This window comes from Theropithecus gelada, chromosome 2, assembly GCF_003255815.1.
Source record: "Theropithecus gelada isolate Dixy chromosome 2, Tgel_1.0, whole genome shotgun sequence".
Classification (NCBI taxonomy): Eukaryota; Metazoa; Chordata; class Mammalia; order Primates; family Cercopithecidae; genus Theropithecus; species Theropithecus gelada.
In genome coordinates, this window is record NC_037669.1 from 48,972,204 (window position 1) to 48,990,402 (window position 18,199).

The 18,199-nt window shown below is 46.2% G+C and overlaps 2 protein-coding genes across 3 annotated transcripts in view; both read left to right on the top strand.

The window, feature by feature from the left end:
• Window positions 1–8,879, top strand: part of COPG1 (coatomer protein complex subunit gamma 1) — a 29,023-nt gene extending 20,144 nt beyond the window's left edge. Inside the window, exons 19-24 of the mRNA XM_025376346.1 lie at window positions 2,614–2,756; window positions 3,091–3,262; window positions 3,651–3,748; window positions 5,966–6,104; window positions 6,322–6,420; window positions 8,395–8,879. Of these exons, the coding sequence (XP_025232131.1) occupies window positions 2,614–2,756; window positions 3,091–3,262; window positions 3,651–3,748; window positions 5,966–6,104; window positions 6,322–6,420; window positions 8,395–8,525 (782 nt within the window). The 3' untranslated portion in view covers window positions 8,526–8,879. The remainder of the gene's footprint in view (window positions 1–2,613; window positions 2,757–3,090; window positions 3,263–3,650; window positions 3,749–5,965; window positions 6,105–6,321; window positions 6,421–8,394) is intronic.
• Window positions 8,880–9,932: 1,053 nt separating this feature from the next.
• HMCES (5-hydroxymethylcytosine binding, ES cell specific) overlaps window positions 9,933–18,199 on the top strand; it is a 28,854-nt gene continuing 20,587 nt past the window's right edge. The window contains exons 1-2 of one of the 2 annotated variants that reach the window (XM_025376347.1): window positions 9,933–10,016; window positions 10,802–11,007. In XM_025376347.1, the coding sequence (XP_025232132.1) occupies window positions 10,825–11,007 (183 nt within the window). In that variant the 5' untranslated portion in view covers window positions 9,933–10,016; window positions 10,802–10,824. Of the gene's footprint in view, window positions 10,017–10,084; window positions 10,308–10,801; window positions 11,008–18,199 lie in introns of those variants that run through there. The other variant, XM_025376349.1, reaches the window with a different exon arrangement.

An 18,199-nucleotide genomic window follows, 5' to 3' on the forward strand; every position in this document is an offset into this window, starting at 1 on the left:
CCCTCTTCCTTCATGGGCCCTTACTTCCATCCTAGCTCTTCTATCTTCTCTTAAACAGTTCTCTGTGCTAAATAGTTTGTCACATATTCTGTCTTTTATTTTCTGGGTTTATCACAGCACTGAGCCCAGTGCCTGCCTTCCTCACAGTAGGCTCCCAATCAGTGTTGAATTAAATGAAATCCCCCCTTCCCCATTCCATTCAGAATCATGTCTTCTATCAATATAGCATGGATCCTGAGCTAATTGGGATCACTGTAACATGAAACTTTTCATTTATATCAGTTTTCTATTGCTGCTGTAACACATTACCGCAAACTTAGTGGCTTAACACATTTATAACCTTATAGCTCTGCGGTCAGAAGTCCAAAATGGGTTTCATTTGTTAGCAGTGCTGAGTTCTCTCAGGAGGCTGCAGGAATTGCTCCCTTGCCTTTTCCAGCTGCTAGATGTGACCTGTATCCTTGACTCGTGGCCCCTTCCACCATCTTTAAGGGCCCTTCTAGGGCAAAAGGTCAGAGTAGAGTGATCTGAAGAGGCCACACTCCGGACCTTTTCAAATCTCTCTACTCTGACCTTCTGCCTAGAAGGGCCCTTGTGATTACACTGCCCCCGCCCCCGGATAATCCAGGATAACCCCTGGCTCAAGATCCTTAATTTAATCACATCTACAAAGTCCCTTTTACCATGGGAGGTACATAGTTGCATGTTTGGGGAATTAGCTTGTGGGCATCTTGGGGTCATTATTCTGCCACACCTTCCAAGGAAGTCTCCTAAGCCCCTTAAAGGGTAACAATTCCATTTTTATTTTATTTTATTTTATTTTATTTTTTTTTTTTGAGACGGAGTCTCGCTCTGTAGCCCAGGCTGGAGTGCAGTGGCCGGATCTCAGCTCACTGCAAGCTCCGCCTCCCGGGTTCACGCCATTCTCCGGCCTCAGCCTCCCGAGTAGCTGGGACTACAGGCGCCTGCCACCTCGCCCGGCTAGTTTTTTGTATTTTTTTTAGTAGAGACGGGGTTTCACTGTGTTAGCCAGGATGGTCTCGATCTCCTGACCTCGTGATCCGCCCGTCTCGGCCTCCCAAAGTGCTGGGATTACAGGCTTGAGCCACCGCGCCCGGCAACAATTCCATTTTTAAACAATCATCCAAAGCCTCACATTTACTAATCACATACATGTCCAGTTCCAAGAACTTTCCTAGATCTTGACATTTATTGCCTCATTTGTCTTTACAACAACACTGTGATCAAGATAATTGTATCAGTTTTATTGAAGAAGAGTCTGAAACCCTATCAGCAGAATCCCCCAGGTAGTAAGTATCAGGCCAAAACTCTGACTCCCAAGAAAATAAATAGCAATAGAAAAGCACTTTGGTGGTTGATGGTCATGGTGGTCCAAAAGTTGCTCCTAATATCTAGCCTAGATTGTTCTGGGCTTTTTATTGCCTGCGTGTTCATTAGATTCAGTCTTCAGGCTGCAGAGGGCTGAAGCAGTCGCATAGGCCGACTTTTTGTGGAGGAAAAAAGCAAAATAATAACAATAAGGCCCACCTTTCTCTATGTCTGAAACGTGAATTGAGTACCTCCTAAGTACAGGGAAAAATATCAGATCCCTGGCCTCAAAGTACAATTCTTGTTCTAATGGAGTTCAATTAATTGGGAAGACAAGTTGAGAATCTTAGAGCAGTGGTCTTCAAATATCAGTATATATTGGAATAATCTGAGGAAACATATTAGAAATGCAAATTCCTTGATCCTGAAACCAGAGATTCTGATGTAGTAGATTTGGGATGGAATCTGAGTTTTTAGCAAGCTCTACCGCCAACCCCTAGTAATTCTGATACAGGTGATCCATGGTCATAGTGCGAGGAATCCTGCCATAGAATAGGTGCAAGAGTGGTAGCTGTAGCCATTATAGGTGGACACCATGTGCACACATCTACCAGATGCCTCATTCACTTGGGTTATTCCCTTTAGTCTGCAAGGAATGCCAGGACCAGCCAGGGTGGGGTCCCATGGGCCTGTGCTTAAATCCAGTGCTTGAACCTGGCCATAGGGTGTAGGCATAGGTCTTAACCAGACACAGACCATTCTAAGTTGGGTTTTCTGCAACACTCTCATTCTGAAATATCTCTTTATTGGCCATTTGTCTTAACTGACAAATATATAGGACCAGTTTGTTACTTTGTCTGATTTTGTAGCTATAGCAGTATCGATCTTATTTTCCTAATTGATCTTACTTTCCTAATTGTCACCTTCTTTTAAGAATCCTTGCTGAGGTAGGGGGTGGAAATCCTTGCTAAGCTTCTAAAACTGAGGGAATCTCCAATTAGGTCTAGGATTTTGTGGTCTCATATCAGTGTTTTGCTTCTGAGGTCTTTCATGGTACAGAGATGGGGAGAGTATTTGTTGGGGGTTGTATCACATGAGCAAAGTCAGGGAGATGAGAAAATGCATGGATATATTCAGGAAATAATGAGTAGCCAGTTGGGTAAACATATTTATCCATCTAAGGTAGGTGGAACACCTTGAGAATGGTCATGGGAATTTATTAGAAACCATCACAAGTTGGTCTGGGGATTTAGAAGCTGAGTGAATGTGGCCTGTGGATTTCAGAGCAGTTGGCTGCGGTGCCAGAGTTCCGGGGACTTGGGCCCCTCTTCAAGTCCTCGCCTGAGCCCGTGGCCCTCACTGAGTCAGAGACGGAGTATGTCATCCGCTGCACCAAACACACCTTCACCAACCACATGGTTTTTCAGGTGAGCAAGGTGGGCTGAGGCCCTGCTGGGGCATGCGCCCAGGGAGTTGTCCCAGGTCTGGCAGGTCCTGTAGGGACATGGGTCCCCACACTGCGTTGGTTGGGAGCCCAACTTGATGACAGAATCTGTCCCCAACATGCCTGTCTCACATATCTCTTGACCCAGGGCCTCCATGGCTCCTGATTATCAGCATGGAGACAGGGAGCCTGGAGCAGGGGGACTGGGATGGGAATCACCTTGGTCAACAGGAAAGAGGTGGGACCTCCTGGCTCTTCCTCTGCGGCATGGCTCAGACCTAGAGCAATGTTTAAGCTCCCCTCTCTTCCCTGTTCAGTTTGACTGCACAAACACACTCAATGACCAGACCTTGGAGAATGTCACAGTGCAGATGGAGCCCACTGAGGCCTATGAGGTGCTCTGTTATGTGCCTGCCCGGAGCCTGCCCTACAACCAGCCTGGGACCTGCTACACACTGGTGGCACTGCCCAAAGAAGACCCCACAGCTGGTGAGACCCTTTCCAGATACCACCCTATCCTCATGGGAGCTCATGGGATCAGGAGGTGGGCGACTGGGCACCAGCTGTTTGCCTTTTATTAGAGCTTCAGCTCCTTGATTTCAGTCCCAAGAAGAATAGCTGAGTCCCAAATGCTCTTCTTTAAAAAAATTTTTTTAAAGAGACAGGATCTCACTAGAACTCATGACTTGACTTTCCTGTCCTACAAGGTGGCGCCCTCTGTCCAGCTTTGTAGGATTGTATGGCTTGTTGCTGCTACTAATAACATAGCAGGGGCCTAGAAAGCAGGCTGTGACCCCTGCCTGCTTGTTCCCTGCAGGAGGAGCCCGTCCCCTGCAGTCTGGGGACTTCCTAACTACCCAGTCTCTCTTCCCCACAGTGGCCTGCACATTCAGCTGCATGATGAAGTTCACTGTCAAGGACTGTGATCCCACCACTGGGGAGACGGATGACGAAGGCTATGAGGATGAGTATGTGGTAAGAGCCTGGTGTCAGGAAGCTCAGTTTTGTGCTGAGGCTGCAAAGCAACTCCCTTCAGGAACTGACAGACAGACTGGAGCTGTTTTTGACTTTTTAGCTCTTTAAAATTTTATTTTATTATTTTATTTTTTGAGATGAAGTTTCTCTCTTGTTACCCAGGCTGGAGTGCAATGGCGTGATCTGGGCCCACTGCAACCTCTGCCTCCCGAGTCCAAGTGATTCTTTTGCCTCAGCCTCCCAAGTAGCTGGTATTACAGGCGCCCGCCACCATGCCTGCCTAATTTTTTGTATTTTTAGTAGAGTCAGGGTTTCACCATGTTGGCTAGGCTGGTCGCGAACTCCTCGCCTCAGGTGATACACCTACCTTGGCCTCCCAAAGTGTTGGGATTACAGGCGTGAGCCACTGCGCCTGGCCTAAAATAACTTTTTTAACTTACGGAAATACATGTTCATGTGTAAAAAGAGGCCGGGCGCGGTGGCTCAACCCTGTAATCCCAGCACTTTGGGAGGCCGAGATGGGCGGATCACGAGGTCAGGAGATCGAGACCATGCTGGCTAACACGGTGAAACCCCGTCTCTACTAAAAAATACAAAAAATTAGCCGGGCGAGGTGGCGGGCGCCTGTGGTCCCAGCTACTCGGGAGGCTGAGGCGGAAGAATGGCGTGAACCCAGGAGGCGGAGCTTGCAGTGAGCTGAGATCCGGCCACTGCACTCCAGTCTGGGCGACAGAGCGAGACTCCGTCTCAAAAAAAAAAAAAAAAAAAGAAAAAGAAAACTTGGGAAATACAAAAACAAAATACAAAACAAAAGTATGAAGAACAGGAAAACATTACTCATAATCTTCAGAGTTACTTTTGGGGGGCAGTGGTATAATTGGAATCATTCTTATAATGTAGACCTTGCTATTTTAAAACCATAGTGTATTTTCCAGTGTCATTACAAATACTTCATAAACACAATTTTTTTTAGTGGATTTAAAATACTGTTATATACTATGTCAAAACTTGATTGACCTTTCACTCCTTGAATGTTGGGCATTTGGGTTTCCATATTTTCACTATTTATAATGCTGCACTAAATATCCCTTTAGATACAAATTTTTATCTGCATTTTAGATTATTTCTTTAGGATAGATTCCTAGAAGGAGAATAATTGGGTCAAAGGGTAAGCATGATTTTAAGACATTTTGATTCCTTTTGTCAAATGCTTTCTGGATACATTTGACCTGTTTGCTGTGCTGGGCGGTCCTTTCATGCACTGGAATAGCCCTTCTAAATTCTCCTATCTTAGCTCGATGGAACTAAGTACAGGATCCTTCTGGGGTCTGACCTTGGGGCAGTGGCTCAGGGCCATCTGAGTGCAGACCATTATGCTCAGCCTGTGGATGGGGATTGTTAGAACTCCTCCTGACTAGAGGGACAGTCATGGTGGAATACAGCTGACATTTACCATTGTGTCATCCTAGAGTCACAGTTGAGGATGGATGGACCTTCCTTAAGCTGGAAATGACTCTGAGGCAGGAGCTGCTTTAAGACCAAGTGAGCTCCTTGAGAGAGCTGGGTCTGTTGAGCCCACCCAGAGATGATAGAAAAAAAAAAAAAAGAGCTGGGTCGAAGTTGTATTTATATACACTGTAAACATCCACAGGAGTAGGGCCTCAGTGAAAATCTGATGGGAGAACGAATGGGGAACCTTCATGTGGACTCAGTGGGAGTATTATGTGTCAAGTTCAGAGAAGACACAGCTGAAATGGAGACAGAGATTCAGGATCTGTCAAATCCAGAGGACACAGCTGGGGTAGGAGGTTTCTGCTGAACTAGAAACAGCTGCTGCTCCTGAAGAGCTCATCATCCCCTAGAAATGACAGGCATAGGAAGCATACCTCTGAGAATGCTATGTAATTCCCTGTATGCCAGATCCTGGAAGCACTGACACTAGGCAGGCTTAGAAGAGATGTGATCTCACAGCAGGCAGCTCTAGGATGAGTTAGTAGATTGGTACTTGGGATTAGGGCATTTTCTGTTGAAGGGATACCACTTGCCTGTGGGCACCTCAAGGATAGGTACCTGGTCAAGTTGTTCTGTGTCCCCAGAGTCTAGCACAGTCCTCAGTGCCGAGCAAGCACCTGCAGAAAGAGTTGAGGAAGGGATGTGTGGATGAGTTCAGAGCAGAGTGTGTGGATGGGTGCTTGATTTCTATCTCCATCTCTCCAGCTGGAAGATTTGGAAGTTACTGTAGCTGATCACATTCAAAAGGTCATGAAACTGAACTTCGAAGCAGCCTGGGATGAGGTAGGGGATGAATTTGAGAAGGAGGAAACATTCACCTTGTCTACCATCAAGACACTTGAAGGTAAAATCCTGGGAATGCCACCTCTGGCCTACTTGCCGTTCAAGATCTTTGGGTACTGTTGAAGTGCTTATACCTTTTCTCTCCAAGGATCCAGGGCCATGTCTGGGGCACATATGTCAAATGCCATTTCATTAAAAGCCCTTCAGAACATGGGGGAGTGGTGGTGGCACAAAGGGCAGACAAGATGACTTAACAATATTGGGATTTCTCACTATAGAGGCTGTGGGTAATATTGTGAAGTTCTTGGGAATGCACCCTTGTGAGAGGTCAGACAAAGTGCCGGATAACAAGAACACCCACACGTTGCTTCTGGCTGGTAAGTGGCATTTCCAGGTGGGGAGGGCCTGGATAGCTTATAGCCTGGATGTCCACTGGATCCTGGGCTAAGGACTTAACTGTAAATACGGGGAGTCAAAATTCACAGCATTTAAAATTCGCAAACTATAAAATAATCTGCAGCAAAATGTTTCCTCCTTACCTTGGCTGCCAGCCATTGAGATTCCCTTCCAAGAAACGACCAGTGTTACTATTACAAACAATGCCTGTATAACCTTGCAGTTATTTTATCGCTATAAAAGCTAATAGGAACACATTTCCTTTTTTTAACTCAAATGTTTATGTACAAATGGTATATTGTCCTGCAATTTGCTTTTCACTTTACGATGCATCTTAAGAGATCTTTCCTGCCAATATGTAGAGCTTCCTCATTCTTTTTAATTGTGGTAAAATATACATAAAATTCACCATTTCAGCCATTTTCAAGTGTGTGGTTCAGCGGCATTAAGTACATACACTATTGTAAAACTATGACCACTATCCATCTCCAGAACTTTTTCATCCCAAACTGAATCCTTTTTTTTTTTTTTTATAGCTGCTTAGTATTCCATTGTGTGGATGCACCACATATTCTATGGAACAGCCGCTACTGATGGAACATTTAGTTTGATTTCAATCTGTTGCTATTACAGATGTTACAGTAAATAATCGTGTACACACACACACAATTTACTTTGCATGTGTACACTGAGAATATCTGTAGGATAAATTTTCCAAGGCATCACCAGGTCAAAGTGATTTGTGTTTCTCATCTTGATAAATAACTCCAAGTTGCCTTTCATAGAATTGTATACCTTTTTTCCTACACTGTGGACAACACAATATGTTACCACAATTATGATCTTTGCCAGTCTGTGTGGACAATGATATCTTAGTGTAGTTTTTGTATTTTCATTGAAGTTAAGTATCTTCTCAAATGTTGAGGCATTTGTATTTCCTTTTCTGATCACTGTCTTCATATCCTTTGTCTTATTTTCTACAGGGTTGGCTGAGTGTACCTGCACTCATTCTCCTTCCCAGATTACTTACTAGCAAACTCCAGAAATAGCATTTTATATGTAAATTCTTCTGTATCTTTGTTTCTCTAAGAGATAATGACCCCTGCCCTTTTTTAAAGGACAATACAATTATCATATCTAAAACAGTTAACAAAAGGAAATGGGATGATTTTTTTTGGCTAAGTGTTTATAAACAGGGTTGAAAGGAGGCTCTGCTTCAGTACCCTGTCTACAGCTGACAGTTTGTAGCCACATTGAAACAACCCAGTCCCCTGGGTCTTGCAGACACCTGCCCTGTGGTTTTCTCGTGGTGGGGCTGTCCCCTTCATTTGTGCTGTCAGATTCAGCCAACATGCAAGAGCCTATGTGACGTCAGATACGAGCCTTTTATGTCCATCAATTCATTTGAACTTAACAGAAGCCTGAATATGGTATTATCATCCCCGCCGTTTTGTAGTTGAGGATACTGAAGCCCAGAGAGACAGTGACTTTTTTTTTTTTTTTGAGACGGAGTCTAGCTGTGTCACCCAGGTTGGAGTGCAGTGGCACAATCTCTGCTCACTGCAACCTCCGCCTCCCGGGTTCAAGTGATTCTCCTGCCTCAGCCTCCCGAGTAGCTGGGATTTCAGGCGCCCACCACCATGCCCAGCTAATTTTTGTATTTTTAGTAGAGATGGGGTTTCACTGTGTTGGCCAGGCTGGTCTCAAACTCCTGACCTCATGATCCACCCACCTCGGCCCCCCAAAGTGCTGGAATTACAAGTGTGAGCCACCGTGCCCAGCCGAGAGTCAGTGACTTTCACAGTGAAATCCCTCACTCAGGGATTTCAGCCCAGCTCTCCTGCCCATTTCACTACACCACAGCTGTCTTGATGGGCTGCTGCAAATGCCATCCTTAGCCTGCCCTGTACAATCCCTTCTGCCGTATATACCTGTACTTCTGTCTTCCCTTCTAGGTGTGTTCCGGGGTGGTCATGACATCCTGGTGCGCTCCCGGCTGCTGCTTTTGGACACAGTGACAATGCAGGTGACAGCCAGAAGTTTGGAGGAGCTGCCAGTAGACATCATCTTGGCATCTGTGGGATAAGGGGCCAGCCTGCATAGGACCTTATGCCCTTCCCCCCCAACACTACCTGGAAGTTGTGCCTTCCTCATGAAACTGGCGGAAACCCCTTCCCAAGCTTCTGTATTCAAAAACAATTAGGAATCATTGCAGTTTTTTTTTTTTATTCTGCCCCTACCCCCCACCCGGGACTACTTGGGGGTGCCTTTTTTTTTTTTTTTTTTTTAATAGGGAATGATTTTAGCTTGTCCTAAATCTTGCTATCCTCCCTTCCAGGAAAGGGACATTGTAAATGAATAAAACATTCTCGACTCCTCTTGAATTTATCCCCCAAGAAACCATCTTATCCCTCTAATAAATCAGCATGTATTTATTGAATGATTGCTACACCTTCCCCTTCAAGGCCTCCCCCAAGAGGCAGAACACGTGCCCTGTCCCCCTTGTACCCACAGCCCTCTGGCTGTTTTAATCCTGTGAGGCAGGACCCTCTCCCCGTCATCGCTGTCCCAGCACCAAGCCCAGGGGTGGGAGCGGTACAGGTTGGTTGAGTGAATCAGCTAACAGGCACTGAGTTCCCACTCCCTCCCACTCGTGCTTCTTCGCAACGCATCCTCCTCTGGTAGTCGATAAACGGAGGCTCCAAAGGGCTTGGGTCCTGTGGCCGTTCCAGCATCAGGTCCTATGTGGAGTGTGCCCTGGGGTTTCTGCTACCTGTTCAGCGAATCAGCATAGGCGAAAAACAGCCCTCTAGAGTATTCTCTGTTGGTTGCAGATAAAGAAATCTCCGGTTTAGGTCCCAAGGGGAGCAGGCTTTTAAACTCAAGCCAGGTTATTTTACCAACTTTGAGGCCAAAGTACACCCGTAAGGACTGTTTTAAAAATTTGGGCCTCACCCTTAGAGATTCAGCTGGCGGGCTGGGGTGCGGGGACAGAAAAGGCTCATTCTAGTGTACACCATCGTTTGAGGGCTAAGTGCGCGATTCCTGAAAGTTCTCCAGACTTCCATTTATTCAGTGTTCCTCCATTTTTGCCTCGCACTGTGAGACGGCTGGCAGGACTTTCGTGAAGTAAGGAGTGGAGTTTCCTGGTTTCCCGCCTTCGATGACCCTGTGCCCTAGACTCAGGGCGGCGGGAACCTTCCCCGTCGGCGGCCCTGAGGCGCGCTGGGGGCGGGGAGGAAGGTTAACCCCGCCAGGGAACGGCCAATATGGAAGAAAGTGGAGTCCCGAGAAGCTTGGGATGGATGCATTCCCCAAGGCAGTCACTGTCTCCTGGGGAAACGGGAAAAGATTCATCCCAAACCGGAAGGGAGAAGACGCCGCCTCCGGTGCCCGAGGGTGCGGAGAGAACCAAGGGCCCCCCCAGGGGGCGGGGCCTAGCGCCCGGAGCGCGGGCTGAGGCGGGGCTGACGTGAGGGGCGGTGAGGCGGGCGGCCAGAAGGGAGCTGAGAAGCGGTGAGGAGAGCCAAAGGAGGTGACGCGAGCTGAGGGAGGTGAAGCGTGCTGCCGGGGCGAGGTGAGGAGAGGGAAGGCGACGCGGGCGGCCGGGGTGTGGGGAGGGGAGAGGAGGGGTAAGGACGCGACGCGGGTTGACAGAGGGGAGCGGAGGCCCGAGCGGACGCGAGGCGACGCGAAGAGGGCGGCCTGGGCCCAAGTGAGGCAACTCGGGGCGGTGGAGTCTGAGGGCCGGAGCGGAGGGGAGGGGCGAGGGATTGCGGCCGGTGGCTGGGGGCCACCTGCTCCCCGAGAACCGGCCCCCGCTCCGAGGAGCAGTGTCCGGAGCGGGATCCGCGGCCCAGTTTCGCGGGTCGGGCCCGGGGACGCTGCGGGCGGGAGGCGGGGATTCTGCTGCACCCCGGCCCCGGGCCGTCCAGTGGCCGCCCTCGAGGTAAGCGGGTGCTGGCAGGCGTGGGGCGCTGACCCCAGCGGGGACTCGGGGGAAGGACCGGGAGTTGGGGGCACCGAGTCACCCGGAGGAGGCGACCCCTGCTAGCTGCGCTTGCCCTGCTTGGTTGGACCGTGAAGCCCCCTCCGCTGCGACTCTTCCCTGCGCTCAGGCAGGCTTTTGCAGAGCTCCTCTGGGGACTTGCCTCAGTGCCCTGCACGGAGTTGGGCAGTGAGCTCAGGGAGCGAAGCAAATGGGCACATCCTTGTCCTTGTGGGACTTCTTGGGGAAGACTTTAGACTGTGGTCACGGAGGGGCACGGCCCTGTGGGAACGGAAAGAGAAGGCGGGGACTCAAGGAATAAGACCTAATATTTGAGATATGTAAGCCTTTTCCTTACCTTTTGTAATTTAAAGGTTGCGAGGGACGGTGTTGAAGAATGTGTGGGCGAACATCCTGTCACTTACCTAGAGATGTTCTCACGAGAGCTTGCGCCTACCAGGATCGGCGGGGCCAGCAGCGGCTCCCGGAATGGAGAGACCCTGATAAGTACTGCCCCTCTTACAACAAGAGTCCTCAGTCCAACAGCCCAGTGCTTCTGTCTCGACTGCACTTTGAGAAGGTAACCAGCTTTGCACCATGCTAGCCCCTCACCCAGCCTCGCGATGGTTATCTCCTATTTGGTTTGGTGTGTGCTCAGCCTCTTGGGATGATATTAAAAACCAGCGTTTACTGCTATATTCTGACTTCCCGTTGAGAACCTCTCTAGACCTCATGAAAGAAGTTTTATGAATGGCTTCTAACACTGGTAAAGACGTATTTTTCAGCATTTTTCAGGCTCAATTTAAATGCCTTTGCTATACATGGCATACTAGCCTTAATATATGCCAAATTTATATGAGCTTTGTGTTTTAAAATAGCAGCTTTCACTGATCATCAGGGTCATTGGAATATCTTTAAAAAATAGTAATAAAAAAATTTAAGGCCAGGCACCCTGGCTCATGCCTGTAACCCCAGCACTTTCGGAAGCCGAGGTGGGAGGATCACTTGAGCTTAGGAGTTTGAGACCAGCCTGGGCAACATAGGGAGACCCCATCTCTACAAAAAATAAAAAAATGAGGTGGGAAGATCACTTGAGCTGTGGAGGTCGAGGCTTCATGAGCCATGGTTGTACCACTGCACTCCCACCTAGGTGACAGATCAAGACCCTGCCTAAAGAAAAAATAAAAAATTTAAGAATATTTCTATGCCCCTTACCAGGCCAGCTTAATCAGACTTTCTAGGCCCAGGACAGGCTTAAGATCAGTTAATTTAAAACACTTCTAATGTTTCTTGAACATTGAAAAGTTTTATTCTTTCTGCTTGTGTTTTCAATATTTTTATGTTTGTCTTTTACTAAAGCTAGAAACATGTATTTAGTTTGGTTAGCTGAAGTTTAATTGCATTCATTGTGTTTATAGTATTTATCCCTGTAGTGTTGGAATTACCAGTCACTTACGTTCATGTTTTAGTTCTTTGCCTTATCTCCTGAAAGTGTGTGTGTCTGTGTATGTGTGCGTAATAAAAATGCTTCATTCTAGAAAGTAATAGTTTCTCTATGTCTTAAATATTTTAAATGACCTTGACATGTTTTTTAAAATCATGATTGTTCGCTGGGTGCGGTGGCCCATGCCTGTAATCCCAGCACTTTGGGAGGCCGAGGCGGGCAGATCACGAGGTCAAGAGATCGAGACCATCCTGGCCAACATGGTGAAACCCCATCGCTACTAAAAATACAAAAATTAGCTGAGTATGATGGCACGCACCTGTAGTCCCAGCTACTTGGGAGGCTGAGGTAGGAGAATTGCTTGAACCCGGGAGGCGGAGTTTGCAGTGAGCTGAGATCGTGCCACTGCACTCCAGCCTGGCAACAGAGCGAGACTCCATCTCGAAAAAAAAAAATTGTGATTGTTTCCTTCCTGAATTTTGACCCTATTTGATCCATAATGCCAAAATCACTTTATAAAGTTGGTTATACCTCTGGTACATACTCTTTAAACTTTTGTGATAATATGGTAGTCAAAAAGGACTCATTTCTGCATTATAGGGTATCACATCATTTTGAAATAAAGATAACAGGCTGGGCATGGTGGCTCAGGCCTGTAATCCCAGCACTTTGGGAGGCCAAGACGGGTGATCACCTGAGGTCAGGAGTTCGAGACCAGCCTGGCTAACATGGTGAAACCCCGTTTCTACTAAAAATACAAAAATTAGCTGGGTGTGGTGGCGGGCCCCTGTAATCTCAGCTACTCGGGAGGCTAAGGCAGGAAAATCGCTTGAACCCAGGAGGCGAAGGTTGGGGTGAGCCGAGATTACACCACTGTACTCTGTCCGGCCTGGGCAACAGAGTGAGACTCTGTCTCAAAAAGAAACAAAGATAACAAATAACGTCTGGGTGTGGTAGCTCACGCCTGTAATCCCAGCATTTTGGGAGGCTGAGGCCGGGGGGATCTCTTGAGGTCAGAAGTTCGAGATCATCCTGGCCAAAATGATGAAACTCTGTCTATACTTAAAAAAAAAAAATTGTGGAGATTGCAGTGAGTCAAGAATGTGCCACTGCACTCCAGGCTAGGTGATTCAGTCTCAAAAAAAAAAAAAAAAGGATATCAAATAACATTAATGTTCTTGGTTGAATAAAGCCATTTATATGAAATAGTTATTTTTGTGTCATTTTTAGAGGATGCATACTTCCCTGTTGAAACTTTTTGTTTTAAATGAGAGAGGAATCAAAATAAAATACCCTGGAGAACCTTGAAGGGGAAAAGAGAACATAAAACATATTTCAAAGGAAAGCATAATTTAGAGTGAGAATAGAGAGCAGGATTAAGTGTATGAGCCTGACTGGGCTTAGTGGCTCATGCCTGTAATCCTAGCACTTTGGGGAAGCTGAGGCCAGAGGATTGCTTGAGGCCAGAATTTCAAGACACCAGCCTGAGCAAATGAGACCCTGTTTTTAACAACAACAAAAAGAGCCTTAGTCATTTATATGACCTCTTTAGAATTATAGAAAGTTAGCTGGAAGAAAAATTTGTGTAACACATGTAAAGATAGAAGTATAGAAAGATTATGACTTGTCCTAGGTTACCTAATCAGTGAGGGACAGAACTAGAAGTGAGATCCAGACCACTGTCCCCACTCCAGTGGATGCATCCTGGAACCAGCAATGGGGAAGGTGGAGCTCCTAGCAAATACAGCCCTCAGTTGGGCCAGTGGTATGAATTTGCTGATACAGTATTTGATTTCACATCTCTAACAAGTTTTGTTAAGATTGCTAGGGTTGGCCGGGCGCGGTGGCTCAAGCCTGTAATCCCAGCACTTTGGGAGGCCGAGGCGGGTGGATCACAAGGTCAGGAGATCGAGACTATCCTGGCTAACATGGTGAAACCCCGTCTCTACTAAAAATACAAAAACCTAGCCGGGCGCGGTAGCAGGCGCCTGTAGTCCCAGCTACTTGGGAGGCTGAGGCGGGAGAATGGCGTGAACCCGGGGGGCGGAGCTTGCAGTGAGCCGAGATCGCGCCACTCACTCCAGCCTGGGAGACACAGTGAGACTCCGTCTCAAAAAAAAAAAAAAAAAAAAAAAGATTGCTAGGGTTTCTTAATTTTGATAATATTAGGTATCTCATTTTTCTCAAACCTATAAATTATAAAGCAAACTTAGAACCATTTTAGCAGTTCATTCAAATCATCAAGAGCCTGCATATGTATATAGATTGCAACATTTTCATTTGAAACCACAGATTTGCAAATTACTTCCTCTTTCATTTATCCACCCCAGTGCTACCAGCTGTTCTGTTCAGAAGTCCAAAAGGGTAGATAGAGGAAAGATGACTAATACTGAGCAATGGTTTTAGTATTTTGGCTTTTCAACTACTTTCTATTTGTCGTTCTCACATTCGGGTTTGGTTTACAGTTGTCAAGTGTACACTTTCAAAGATGATCAGTGGAATTTGTGAGAGCAGAATTCTCAACCTTGACACTATTGACAGTTTTGGCCAGGGTAATTTTTTGTTGTAGGGAGCTATTCTGGGCATTGTAGAGCGTTTAGCAACACTCTCTACGTGCTAGATGTCAGTAGCATCCCCCACAGTAGCATCCCCCAGATCAGAACAACCAAAGATATCTCCAGATACCACCAGAAGTCTGGATGATGGGGAGGGGTGTGTCAGAGTTGTCCCGTACTGAGAACCACAGATTTTTCCATATTGTTATCTTGCAAATTTCTGATGAAAGATCATTTAGTTGACCATTGTGTAATGTTGTCTCTTATTCTCATTTATGCACTGAGCTGGGGGTCCTTCTGCTTGGAAGACTTTTTTTTTTTTTTTTTTTTTTTTTTTTGAGACAGGGACTTGCTGTGTTGCACAGGCTGGAGTGCAGTGGTGCAATCATTGTTGCGGGAAGTCAGGGACCCCAAATGGAGGGACTGGCTGAAGCCGCGGCAGAAGAACATAAATTGTGAAGATTTCATGGACATTTATTAGTTCCCCAAATTAATACTTTTATAATTTCTTACACCTGTCTTTACTGTAATCTCTGAACATAAATTGTGAAGATTTCATGGACACTTACCACTTCCCCAGTGAATATCCTTGTGATTTCCTATGCCTGTCTTTACTTTAATCACTTAATCCCATCATCTTTGTAAACTGAGGAGTATGAATGTCGCCTCAGGACCCTGTGATTGTATCAGCTGCACAAATTCTAGAGCATGTGTGTTTGAACAATATGAAATCTGGGCATCTTAAAAAAAAACCAGGATAACAGTGATGTTCAGGGAACAAGAGAGGTAACTTTGAACTGGCCGCCGGTGAGCCGGATGGAACAGAGCTATATTTCTCCTCTTTCATAAGCAAATAGGAGAAATATCGCTGAATTCTTTTTCTCAGCAAGGAACATCCCTGAGAAAGAGAATGCACCCTGAAGGTAGGCCTATAGACGGCCTTGGCCTCTTTTTAAGGCGTCCCATCTTTTATGGTCGAAGCTGAAGGGATGAAATAAGCCCCGGTCTCCTATAGTGCTCCCAGGCTTATTAGGATGAGAAAATTCCCACCTAATAAATTGTGGTCAGACAGGTTATCTTCTCTCAAACGCTGTTTCTTTTTTTTTTTTTTTTGAGACAGAGTCTTGCTCTGTCACCCAGGCTGGAGTGCAGTGGCCGGATCTCAGCTCACTGCAAGCTCCGCCTCCCGGGTTCACGCCATTCTCCTGCCTCAGCCTCCCGAGTAGCTGGGACTACAGGCACCCGCCACCTCGCCCGGCTAGTTTTTTTGTACTTTTTAGTAGAGACGGGGTTTCACCATGTTAGCCAGGATGGTCTCGATCTCCTGACCTCGTGATCCGCCCGTCTCGGCCTCCCAAAGTGCTGGGATTACAGGCTTGAGCCACCGCGCCCGGCCCCAAACGCTGTTTCTTGATAAGATGTTATCAATGACAATGCATACCTGAAACTTCATTAGCAATTTTAATTTCACCTCATCCGGTGGTCCTGTGATCTCCCCCTGCCTCCATTTGCTTTGTGATACTTTATTACTTTGTGAAGTATGTGATCTCTGTGACCCACACCCTATTCGTGCACTCCGTCCCCTTTTGAAAATAGCTAATAAAAACTTGCTGGTTTTACGGCTCGGGAAACATCACGGATCCTGCCGACATGTGATGTCTCCCCCGGACACCCAGCTTTAAATTTCTCTCTCTTGTGCTCTTTCCCTTTATTTCTCAACCCAGCCGAAACACTTAGGAAATAGAAAAGAACCCACGTTAAACATCGGGAGCCGGTTCTCCCGATAAATCATGGCTCACTGCAACCTTGACCTCCTGGGCTCAAGCGATCCTGCTGCCTCAACCTCCCCAACAGCTGGGATCACAGGCTTTGCCTTTTGGCAGTTTGAGGGGGAAGTTCTCACTATGTTGCTCAAGTTGGTCTCAAGACTCTGGGAGGCTGAGGCGGGTGGATTGCTTGCAGTTGGGAGTTCAAGACCAGCCTTACCAACATGGAGAAACCTGGTCTCTACTAAAAATACAAAATTAGCCGGGCGTGGTGGTGCATGCCTGTAATCCCAGCTACTTGGGAGGCTGAGGCAGGAGAATCGCTTGAACCTGGGAGGCGGAGGTTGCAGTGAGCCAAGATCGCTCCATTGCACTCCAGCCTGGACAACAAGAGCGAAACTCCGTCTCAATAAAGAAAAAACAACTCTTGAGCTCAAGGGATCCTCCCGCCTTGGCCTCCCAGAGTGCCAGGATTATAGGCTTGAGCTGCTGCCACTGGCCAGAAGGCAAATTTGATTCTGGAAGAGAAAGAGGATACTCTTCTTTCTCACAAACACACACAAATAGTCCTCATTATTCTTAGATTCCATATTTCCAAATTCACCTACTCACTAAAATTTATTTGTGACCCCTAAATTCATACTCACTTTGCTTTTGCAATCATTGGTGCACATACAGAGAGGTGATAAATTTGAGTAGCTTGATGTTTCCAGCTGAGGTTGATTGAGGCAAAGCTCTGCCTTCTTGTTTCATCTCTTATGTTATAAACAAGTATCTTCTTTGCAGCCAGTTTAGTGCCATGTGTAATTTCACTGTTTAAAATGACCCCAAGCATAGTGCTAAAGTGCTGGCTGGTATTCCCAAGCTAAAGAAGGCTGTGATACGTCTTACAGAGAAAATGTATTGGATAAACTTTAGTCAGGCATGAGTTATAGTGCTCTTGGTCTTAAATTTGGTGTAAACGAATCAAGAGTAAGATTAAATTAGATGTCTTTAAACAGAAACACACATAAAACAAGGTCATACATTGATCAGTTGATGAAAGTGTTGTCACCAGAGGCTGTTAGAAACATAACCTTGCATTTCCCTAAGAGCAGCAGTTCAATACTCAAAGCAACTTTATGAAATCTAACTACTGCAAATAATGAGAATCAACTGTTTGTGTGTATATATATGAAAAGACAGTTGACCGGTGCAGTGGCTCACGCCTGTAATCTCAGCACTTTGGGAGGCCGAGACAGGCAGATCACTTGAGGTCAGGAGTTCGAGACCAGCGTGACCAACATGGTGAAACCCTGTCTCTACTAAAAATATAAAATTAGCCAGGCGTGGTGGCACATGTCTGTAATCCCAGCTACTTCGGAGGCGGAGGCAAGAGAATCGCTTGAACCTGAGAGGCAGAGGTTGCACTGAGCCGAGATCGTGCCGCTGCACTCCAGCCTGAGCAACAGAGTGAGACTCCATCTCAAAAAAAAAAAAGAGAATTAATGGATAGAGCAGGCAGGATTCTGGAAGAAGCAGGACTGGATTTTATCAGGAGCACTGTGGAGGGATTAGCTTTTAAACAAAAGGAAGCCCTTCTCCTGAGACTGCCACTACTGATGATTCCTTTCTTCAGATTCCATCCTCTTCTGACTTTCTTCATTCTACTTTTATCTTAGTAGGTACTTTTACTTGGAACTCTGCCTTTACCCTAATTTCTTCTTTTAACAAAAATTTTTGTACCCCCTGGTTAAATCCTGTGCATTATGTACTTTCTAAGAAACTTTATCTTCATGGCATTAATAGTCATCTCTTTATAGACAATTTTATGATTTGTTTTTAATCCTTACCTCAGAAAAATATTATACTACAATTGAGTGCCTACTCCATGCCACCCATTTTAACTATATTATCTTTCATTCTTGAAAATTATCCTACAAGGTAATTATTGTTTGTTCTATTTTTTGGATAAGGAAAGTTGAGGGCCCAAGAAATTGAGACTAGTCCAACCTCATAAGTAGCAGA